The sequence below is a fragment of the Pygocentrus nattereri genome, chromosome 28 (genome assembly GCF_015220715.1).
Source record: "Pygocentrus nattereri isolate fPygNat1 chromosome 28, fPygNat1.pri, whole genome shotgun sequence".
Classification (NCBI taxonomy): domain Eukaryota; kingdom Metazoa; phylum Chordata; class Actinopteri; order Characiformes; family Serrasalmidae; genus Pygocentrus; species Pygocentrus nattereri.
The window spans coordinates 17,849,250-17,860,442 of record NC_051238.1 but is presented as its reverse complement, the minus strand read 5'-3'; the positions used below and the strand labels follow the sequence as shown (position 1 = coordinate 17,860,442).

At 39.8% G+C, this 11,193-nt stretch overlaps 1 protein-coding gene across 1 annotated transcript; it reads left to right on the top strand.

Moving 5' to 3' along the window:
* The first annotated feature begins 2,084 nt into the window (after positions 1-2,084).
* Positions 2,085-4,670, top strand: tmco1 (transmembrane and coiled-coil domains 1). Its single transcript, XM_017721325.2, has 7 exons — positions 2,085-2,238; positions 2,388-2,465; positions 2,612-2,671; positions 2,821-2,867; positions 3,034-3,101; positions 3,202-3,346; positions 3,471-4,670. The coding sequence occupies exons 1-7, from the start codon at positions 2,169-2,171 to the stop codon at positions 3,567-3,569; spliced, it is 567 nt and encodes a 188-aa protein (XP_017576814.1). The 5' UTR covers positions 2,085-2,168; the 3' UTR covers positions 3,570-4,670.
* The last annotated feature ends 6,523 nt before the right edge of the window (positions 4,671-11,193 follow it).

Below are 11,193 nucleotides of genomic sequence, written 5' to 3'. Positions count from 1 at the left end.
ACTCTCTGCATGTTGACGTTGGTGGACTATTCGTCTGATCCTAACATGTTTTTCTTTGTTTGTTTTTAAAGTAAAATAACAAAACATTTCCTTTTGTTTTCTAAAATGGAGGTTAGATTTGAGTTTGGGTATAGTAATACTATACTTTTTTGTGGTTTTATGATTACAGGCAAACCAGGTGACACCCAATAGATTACGCATTTTATTAGTTTATATCTTCGGCATACCTAGGTTTAATGGATTTGTCAAAAATAACAGCAGGCAAAATCACTCCAGTTTCGCATGGAACTGGCCTGTAAGATTTGTTGCCAACTCCATGAGATCTTCTCCAAGATAAGACTAATCTCTGTCCAGATATCTGGCCCATCTGTTACATAACATCTAGTTAAAGAAAAAGCTCCTAACAAAAGAGCTTTATGGAGAAGAGTGAACCATGTGAAGCCATCTACAAGATTGAAATAGTCTGCAATCAGTTCTGGTCAACTCTGCACATGCATATACAAATATATGTAACAAGAATTCAATATAAGTAAAAATAATGAGAAACAAAGAAATACATAGCACTGCATTGCAAGTAGTTAAAATAATGACTGGAAAAATGGAGTAGTAAATATGTAATAAGTAAATACTTTGTGTCACAGTATAGTAGCCTGAAATGTAGTAGGCTATATATTAAAGCAGCAGTTTTGAAACCTTTTTTGGTCTAAGCTCTGCCTTGTGTAGAGTAAATGCCATGTATACCATCCTTAAAAGAAACTTTTTCTTTAGAACCATTTTGCCAACTGTGGAATTGGACCTCCACATTTAAACCATCCGTGCAGTGAAACACCCACATGCATGCACACTAGTGAATACACACTCTAGGGGCAGTGAGCACACTTGCCTGGAGCGGTAGGCAGCCCTATCCACGGTACCTGGAGAGTTAGGTGCCTTGCTCAAGGGCACTTCAGTCATGGACTGTCAGAGGAGGGGATCAAACCGGCAACCTTCTGATCACAGGCCTGGTTCCCTAACCTCCAGCCCACAAATGCTTGTTTATTAGCTATTTTAAAATCAGTGCACTGCATGTAAATTCAGAACTCAGTAAACAGCTTCTTTATAAACACCAAATTTCCTGCTAAAGCCTGAGTAGACTGATAAATCAATGTGACGAACCAGGTATTCCCAGCATTACTGACTAGCTCGGCTGAAGGCTAGGTAGACTGATAAATCAATGTGATCAGTAACAATGTTACTAAACTCTGTTGAGGGATGAATGAACTGAACAGTCTTCTCATTAAGGGACATGTTTATAAGGGATAAGCCAAACATCAATGTTGTGCTGGACTTGTACAGGTGTTTTGTGGCAAGTTCCACACATGCCATTAGCTGAAAATCTCAAGCGTACCCACTCTATAGTTAAATTAGCAAAATTTTGTTATTGTGATATGGCACATTGTTTGCTTAGCCACGTGATGGCAGTGGGGTTATAGAAGCAACTGTGCACTGAAACAGGCAAAGAGCCAATATAATATTGAGAATTTTGTCATTTCATTTAAATATATAGAAGAATTACATGAGGAAATCTAGCCAGGCAGTAACAGTATAAATTAAATAAGCATTACAACAGCAGAGGTTTCCCCATGTGCCTTGATTTTACATGGATTCTAACCGGATTTTAAATGTATTCTGATGTTATATTGTAATGAAGTGCGTCAGTAAACGCATTTAGGAAAGTATTTTCAGAATCACTCACAATCACTACATTTTCCAAAGTATTCCGCCCACCACTGTAAACTTTCTAATAAGTGGGGCAGTAGCTGGCCGGCAAACTGTACATGACACCAGTATTTGTACACCTTGTATCCTGGATCTATGCGGTGGGTGAGCCTCATACAGTGGACAGTGAGCGACGCTAGGCGTTTCTTACGACGTGGATAGTCGGTGTACAGCTTACAGTCCATTCCTTATCGCCTGAAAATGGTGCAAACTGTACAACATGCACGCAATGGCTACCTCTAAGCAAGGCAACCACCCTCCATCGCTGGTCACGTCCACTAGGGGCAATGAAGCGACATGATAGCAAAGTGGGCGCCTATTTATAACGTCACTTAGTGCTGACGCTGCTCATTGCCCGGAGTGGATAGCGAGGACTCGACCACATAAATTTAGACAGAAAGTTATTCAGTATGAGTACTATGTTCGCAGACACAATACTTATTGTTTTCATATCTGTTTGCACGGCACTGCTGGCCGAAGGCAAGTAAACGTCATGCGATTTGCTGCTTGACACGAGATAGCCAGGTTGTGAATAAATGCACTGGCTAAGTAGCTTAGCTTAGCCTAAGTCATCTGGATTCTCTGCGTCGAATTTAACGTCGTCTGTTCTCATTCCCCTAAATGTTTAGGTATAACATGGGTGTTAGTGTACCGGACAGAGAAGTACAAGAGGCTCAAGGCTGAAGTAGAAAAACAAAGCAAAAAGTGTAAGTATGAATTGTTGTGTGTGTGTAATATTTATGCGTAGTTACGTTAGCTGGTTTGTCAGAATTAGCTCACCGGCTACTGCGTTTGAGAAATTACAAGGACATGTGGTTTATATTATGTTCCTACTGTATCTGTTTTGGTAAAGTGGAGAAGAAGAAAGAGACGATCACAGAATCTGCTGGGCGTCAACAGAAGAAGAAGATCGGTAGGTGTAATGTTCCCAGTTATGCTGCGTTTTTGGGGGGTTGCGTTTTGTAAAACAATGTTACTTAACTTTGTTAACGCTGTGTTGAAACTGGGGATGAGTGATATTAAAGTTCTTTCTTTTTTGTTGTTGTTGTTGTTGTCAAACAGAAAGACAGGAGGAGAAACTCAAGAACAATAACAGAGACCTATCAATGGTAAAACAATATTGGCAGTACTAGACTTTTAATCAGTCGTTCTCATTTTCACTTGCCAAAAGCTACTTTCTGTACCATGATTTATTGGCTTAAAGCAGTTGTTCTCAAACTGTTCAAGACTGGTTTGAGAAGCATTGCCTATAACTGAAATGATTGTGTGTCACAGGTACGAATGAAGTCCATGTTCGCAATTGGCTTCTGTTTTACAGCGTTAATGGGCATGTTTAATTCTATGTAAGTCAACTGATATTTAGTTCAATTACAATTTTGAATAATCCAGACTTGCTAAGGTGCTCTGTGTGTCTGACATTTATCTTTTGTTTATTCATTTTAGCTTTGATGGACGAGTTGTAGCAAAGCTTCCGTTTGTCCCTTTGTCTTACATCCAAGGTCTCTCTCACCGTAACCTTTTGGGCGAAGATTACACTGACTGTTCCTTCATCTTTCTTTACATCTTGTGTACCATGTCCATTCGACAGGTAAATCCTAAAAACTCTTCCATTAGTTGGCTGATCAAAATTAAAGTGAATTTTTCATAGCTTTTCTCTTACTGTACATTGATGTTCCCTGGTTTGTAATCTAATTTTAAATATTCTCCCTCAGAACATCCAGAAAATGCTGGGTCTGGCTCCATCTCGTGCTGCCACCAAACAAGCTGGAGGATTTTTGGGACCCCCACCACAAGCAGCCAAGTTCTCTTAAACTCTTGGGACAATAAGCATTCTCTCTTTTGTTGGCTGGAGGAAACCGCTCCCCCTCTGCTGCACATTGTGCAACCAGCACTCCTAAAACATGAGAGAACAGTATTTAAAGGCAGTAGCTACCACTGCCTGTAGCAACCTCACCATGTGTAAATTCTGTATGATTAAGTTTGCTCAAGCTCAGAATAATCATCTTTAAAGAATAGTTCAACCTTGACAAATCAGTGGCAAATCAGCAGTATCAAATCCATTATTTATTGATTTGTATTTTTTTTCCCCCCTCCTTTACATTCAGTTTGAATATGGAATTGCCTGGCATAGATTATTTAGTTACTGCCTACCCTTGCAAGCTGGAATTCTGCGAAGTATGCATACACAGCTGTGCTGATAGCCAGTCAGAATGCAAGTGACAAAATTGTGATGGTTGAGGCCAGCTGTGTGTGCAAAAGATATCAGACACTCAGTTTCTGGGTGGGCAGGGCATCTGAGGTTGTCCTCCTTGTAGTAAATTGTAAATTTGTTTGTTGGTATTTATTTCAGGAAACATGTCTTTGGAACGTGTTAAATGAAACATTATGCTGTAAAGAAGTAATTCCAATTGAGAAATGGTAGTTCTTTTCAAAATAAAAGGAAAAGTTCTTTCTGATCAATCAATCACACATTTACACTGTTTAAAACTGCATGCAAAGCAGGGAGGAAGTGGTGTTCACTGGGTTAACAGAAGTGGGTTAATTAATCAAAAGTTGAACTATTCTTGTAAAAGATGCATAGTGTCCTTATTTTAATTTTAGTGCATAATTGTAATCATCTGTATTTTTATGGGTCATCCTACTGTGGTACATAACGCAGATTTAGATTTTGGTGATCATGAACAGATAATGCAAAATACTAACAGGTGCTTTTAGTGTCACCAACCTTTTCTATTGTCAGAACCTTAAATTGAAGAATAATATAATTTTTATTTAGGACTTTTTTTACAGTTAATTTTATTTATTGTGAGACAATAGAATAAAAGACATTAAATTGTGTTCATTTTAAGTGTGATTCTCCCTTGTGCACTGAATTATATTTAATGCCGTTAATAATTAAATTGTGTATCTGATATCTTCACACTGATCATTTTGGTTTTGGTGAGATTTTCTTGCTCAGATATGTTTTTGTGACATTGGTCAGATTTACACATATGTAAATACTCTAATAATACTTTAGCAAAGAATTTAAAGTTTTGGAAAGAGACAATAAGACAAATCAGGAAGTTTAGTCTGAACATGCAGTATTAATAAACTAAAACGAAGATTGGTGAATGCTGATCAAGCATGTTCATATCCTTGACCTACTTACAGCATAACTATGTTCTTGTTAGATGTCCTGTGATCCCCGAGCATTGATAATTGAACAAGTTATGAAATTGATGGTTATATGCTGGATTCTTAGTACTGCTGATTTGGCAAATAAACAAACAGGCTGCTGCTCATACTGGGAACTAAAGGCTGGGACCAAACAGTTAAATGAAACTTTCCCTTCTTGATTTTGCCTGATCTGTAGCCCTTTTAAAGCCCAATATAGTGTCAGAGCTGACTGACAAGTCTGTTTACTTACCTTTACACTTTAGTAATTCCTCACAGTGTGGCCCCAAATTAAGAGGGAGGTAAAAAGCAGTATCTGTCTTTTAGATAAGCAGTCATATTCACTAAACACTGAATATCGAGGTCTCACTAAGTATACAGAGAATTTCTTCCATGTACATTATCAATATACACTCACCAGCTAGCTCAATTGCTTGTTAACACAAATAGCTAATCAGCCAATCACATGGCCACAACTCAATGCATTTTGGCACATAGAGGTGGTCAAGACAACTTGCTGAAGTGCAAACCGAGCATCAGAATGGGGAAGAAAGGTGATTTACGTGACTTTGAACGTGGCGTGGTTGTTGGTGCCAGACGGGCTGGTCTGAGTATTTCAGAAACTGCTGATCTACTGGGATTTTCATGCACAACCATCTCTATGGTTTACAGAGAATGGTCTGAAAAAGAGGAAATATCCAGTGAGCGGCAGTTGTGTCGATGAAAATGCCTTGTTAATGCGAGAGGTCAGAGGAGAATGGGCAGACTGGTTTGAGATGACAGAAAGGCAACAGTAACTCAAATAACCACTTGTTACAACCAAGGAATGCAGAATACCATCTCTGAACGCACAACACATCGAACCTTGAAGAAGATGGGTTACAGCAGCAGAAGACCACACCGGGTGCCACTCCTGTCAGGTAAGAACAGGAAACTGAGACTACAATTTGCACAGGCTCACCGAAATTGGACAATAGAAGATTGGAAAAATGTTGCTTGGTCTGACGAGTCTTGATTTCAGCTGCGACATTCAGATGGTCGGGTCAGAATTTGGCGTAAACAACATGAAAGCATGGATCCATCCTGCGCTGTATCAACGGTTCAGGCTGGTGGTGGTGGTGTAATGGTGTTAATATTTTCTTGGAACACTTTGTGCCTCTTAGTACCAATTGAGCATCATTTAAATTATTATTAAATTATTGTTGCTGACCATGTCCCTTTATGACCACATTCTGATGGCTACTTCCAGCAGGATAATGCACCATGTCACAAAGCTCATATCATCTTAAACTGGTTTCTTGAACATGACAATGAGTTCACTGTACTCCAATGGCCTCCACAGTCCCCAGATCTCAATCCAATAGAGCACCTCTGGGATGTGTGGAACAGGAGATTCACATCATAGATGTGCAGCCGACAAATCTGTAGCAACTGCATGATGTGATCATGTGAATATGGACCAAAATCTCTGAGGAATGTTTCCAACACCTTGTTGAATGTATGCCATGAAGAATTAAGTTAAATAATAAGTTCTGAAGGCAAAAGGGGGTCCAACCTTTTACTAGCCTAATAAAGTGGCCAGTGAGTGTATATACAAAAGAGAAAGAAAACCACAAACTAACATGTCAAACACATTTGCCGACATAATCTTTAAAAGCCATTAGACACTAAAACTTCTGCAATGTTGTAAGCTTTAGGAAAAAAATGCTAATAAAACTTGCCAGTCTGTAAGGATGACCATCAAAGGGTTCTACTACAGGTCTCACTGTTAACTGCAGTGCTGGAGCTCCATCATTCAGCAATTCACAATTGTGTGTGTAGAGTACTTAAATCTGGTGCACATACATACTGTAAATTCTATATATTGTTTTAAATTATACATACTGTAACTTCTATATATTGTTTAAAATTATACATACTGTAAATTCTATATATTGTTTTAAATTATTAGTAAAGTGTTTATTTTTACATAAATGGCTGCAACTGTAACAACTGCTATTTCCCCCTGGGATCAATAATGGAATCTGAATCTGAATCTGAATCTGAATACATTAACTCATTTATGAGAACTAATGGGTGCATTTATTACATTATCTTTCTTATAAGGCCACTAACAACGTATTGAAAATGTTGCGATGTTAATTTCTCTTAAGGTTGGAACTTTTGCAAAGTAGATGCTGCACATTCTGAATGTAACATACTTCCATTACAAGCAATGAACAGATTAAGTTTATTCATAGGAAACATTCACATTTCCATTGTATTGTTCATCTTGTTCAGTTTGGCTTTTGAAACAAAAACATCAATATGAGAAACGGTGGCATCTGTGTATGTTGAATTGGTGTCATTTTTTTATGTTACTGCCATCCATCCATCCATTTTCTAAGCCGCTTCTTCCGTCAGGGTCACGGGGGGTGCTGGAGCCTATCCCAGCAGTCTTCAGGCGGAAGGCAGGATACACCCTGGACAGATTCATCCACCTGCATTAGCCAAAGTATCTCCCTTAACAGCATGGGCTGCATGATGTTGAATGCACTTGAGAAATCAAAGAATATGATCCTCACAGTGCTGCCTGTGTCCAGGTGAGAATATGTTCTGTCCAGCAGGTAGATGATGGCATTATCCACTCCAATGCTACATTATATTGCCAAAGGTATTCACTCACTCATCCAAATAATTGAATTCAGGTGTTTCAATCACTTCCATGGCCACAGATGTGTATAAAACCAAGCACTTAGACATGCAGACTACTTCTACAAACATCTGTGAAAGACTGGGTTGCTCTCAGAAGCTCAGTGAATTCCAGTGTGGTACCATGATAGGATGCCACCTGTGCAACAAGTCCAGTCATGAAATTTCCTTAATATTCCACAGTCAACTGTCTGTGGTATTTTAACAGAGTGGAAGCAATTGTGAATGACAGCAACACAGCCACGAAGTGGTAGGCCACGTAAAATGACAGAGCGGGGTCAGAGGATGCTGAGGTGCAGAGTGCACAAAGGTTGCCAACTTTCTGCAAAGTCAATCGCTACAAACCTCTAAACTTCATGTGGCCTTCAGATTAGCTGAAGAACAAAGCATAGAGAGCTTCATGGAATGGGTTTCCATGGCTGAGCAGCTGAATCCAAGCCTTACATTACCAAGCGAAATGCAAAGTGCCAAATGCAGTGGTGTAAAGCACTGCCACTGGACTCTAAAGCAGTAGAGATATGTTCTCAGGAGATATGAATTACCCAATTACTAAATGAGTCTGGGTTTGGTGGTTGTCAGGATACTTGTCTGACTGCATTGTGCCAAGTGTAAAGTTTGGTGGAGGGGGGATTATGTTGTGGGATTGTTTTTCAGGAGTTGGTTCCACTGAAAGGAACTCTTAATGCTTCAGCAGACCAAGAGATTTTGGACAATTTCATGCTCCCAACTTTGTGGGAACAGTTTGTGGATGGCCCCTTCCTGTTCCAACATGACTGCTCACTTGACTGGCCTGCACAGAATCCTGACCTCAACCTGATAGAACACCTTTGGGATGAATTAGAGCAGAGACTGTGAGCCAGGCCTTCTCGTCCAACATCAGTGTCTGACCTCACAAATGTGCTGCTGGTAGAATAGTTAAAAATTCCCATAAACACACTCCTAAACCTTGTTAAAAGCCTTCCCAGAAGAGTTGAAACTGTTACAGATGCAAAGGGTGGGCCGACATCATATTAAACCGTATGGATTAAGAATTGGATTTCACTCAAGTTCTTATGTGTGTGAAGGCAGACGATCAAATACTTCTGGCAATATAGTGTATTTAGCTGATATGCAAACTGCAGAGGGTCAAGAGCTGTTCTGAAAAGAGGTCTCAGATCAGCTAGCATTTCTGACGCATCTTCATTAAGTGGGATGTCAATGCAACAAGTTGATAATCATTTAGTCCTATCGGTTGCCTTTTCTTGGGGACAGGAACCACACAACATGTTTTCCACATAACGGGGTTTCTCTTCGGGCTGCAGCTTAGATTAAAGATGTGCTGAAGAATTCCACAGTTGATTATACAGGTAGCTTATATAGTGGCAAAGTATATTTTGTTTCTGAACAAAAACCTCTGAAACTGCTGAAACCGAAAAGCTAATAATTTTGTGCACTTTGTTTATTTTACAAAAATGCACAACACTGTTTGTTTATTTTACAAAAAGCTAGAGAAGTGCAATGAAAGAGAGAAATGAATTTTTTTAGTATTTCATTGCTCCTGAACAAAAACCACAAGCTGAAATAAAGAAGTTTTAAAACATTCATTGTTCATTGTTTTCCAGTAAGTCATTTTGTGCATAATTCATGTTTGTAAATTAAATTCATTATAGTAATAAAATAAACCATTGCTGGTAGCTAACTTTAGTCATAAAAACACAGCGGTCCAGCCGTTTCCCTCACAGATCCACCCTTTAAACCCGAACATCCCTCCCAACGTTCCCCTCCTATTAGCGTGAGCATTGATCATTTTTCAAAGTTGAGCCAGGGGTGGAGTTGGCTGAAAACACTAATGTTAACTAGTTATCAATCTGAAAACTGTAAAAGTTCAGCTATTAACTTTAGATAGCTAGCTAGCTAGCTTATTTCCAAATATACTGTTATAGTTAGCTTGCCTAGCCTTACCTCGAAAATGATCAGTCCCAGATGTCCTTGAATGTTAACGATAGCTTTGAAAACAAAAACACGTTTATGTGATTTACATTTATAACATTTAATTACATTTATATATACATATAAAATAACAAGCAATACTCGCCAAAGACGACTGGAAACCGTCTTTTAACCGAAAAGGTTCATATTTTAAATGGAACGTTCTACTCCGGGCAAGGCGCGGCTGTAAATCAGCGCTGATGTCACAGAGAACCGTCTGGCGAATCCCATTCCCATTAGAGTCGGAGGCGATTGTTGCGCAGATCACGTGCTGCACAGAATTCTGTGACCGTGGAATTGGTTGACCCTGGAGGGCGCTATTTCGCAGTTTCTGTTCACATGCACGAGCGCTTTACGCAAACTACGTAAAGCACGCCGATGCCCTTTCATTTCTCGTTCTGCTGCGTTCAGCAAGTGTAACGATGAGTGTGTACATTTTATGCTGTCTATTAGTTACACGCACATGCTTGGGCATGAATGTTTCTACATATGTAACCGTCGTGTGAGGAAACTTAGACAATATCTGCGCCAGCAAGCATGAAGAAAGCAGAACGCCCGCACAATAAAACATTAATGCACACATTAAGTTCAAGTTCAAGTTCAAGTTCAAAGTGTTTATTGTCATTTGTACAGAGGAAACAGGTTTCCTTATATACAATGAAAAGCTTACTTTGCTCCTCGCTAAGAATGCCAGATATAAGATTAAAAATACAAAAGAGTATATATACAACCATATATATTAATCAAGAAATAACGCAATGTATAAATTACAGTGGTATGGATGGATAGTGCTGTGCCTTGCCAGGAACATGGTTATCTGCGGCAGAAATGAGTAGTAAAGTGCAATAGTGCAACTGTAAACATGTGCTACAGTTAAAGTGACAGTAGGTGCAGGTTATTCCTGAGGAAAGAATTCTTTACCAGTGGGATACACATCACACGTCTGTACCTAAGTCTGGCAGACCGAAGTGTGAATAGTTATTTCTGATTCAGAACTCTGATTGCGGTGGGGAAGAAGGAGTTCTTTAGTCTGGAGGTCTTGCACATCATGCTCCTATACCTCCGGCCTGTGGGCAGAGGTTTGAACAGACCGTGCTGGGGGTGGGTGGGGTCTTTGATGATGGAGGAGGCCTTCCCGGAGAGTTGTTCAGAACCTTCTTGAAGCCAACCAAAAGTCTTCCATTGCTTTGCCAAACTCCTTGCATGCTTCAGTCACTGTCACTGGTGCCACCTTCTTTGCCCATTGGTACCTACCTGTGGAGTTGGGAGACCTTTGGGACATCCAGTCCCTAAAGGCCTCCTTCTTCAGCTTGACACCCTCCCTCACCACCAGTGTCCACCAGGGAGTTCATGCTCCTCGGACAGGCACCAACAAGCTTACGCTTGGCACAGTTACGCTTGGCTCCTTCCACAATGGAAGTTTTGAAAAGGGTCCATTCAGACTCCAGTTAAAATAATTCCTAAAAGGGACCTCTACAAGTCGTTACCAGCACATCCTCACTATTTACTTGGGTCTACCAGGACTCACCTACAGCCTTCCTTGCCTTTTGATCAAACTCAACACCAAATGGTAATCAGTTGATAGCTCAGCACCTCTCTTCTCCCGAGTCTCCAGAATAT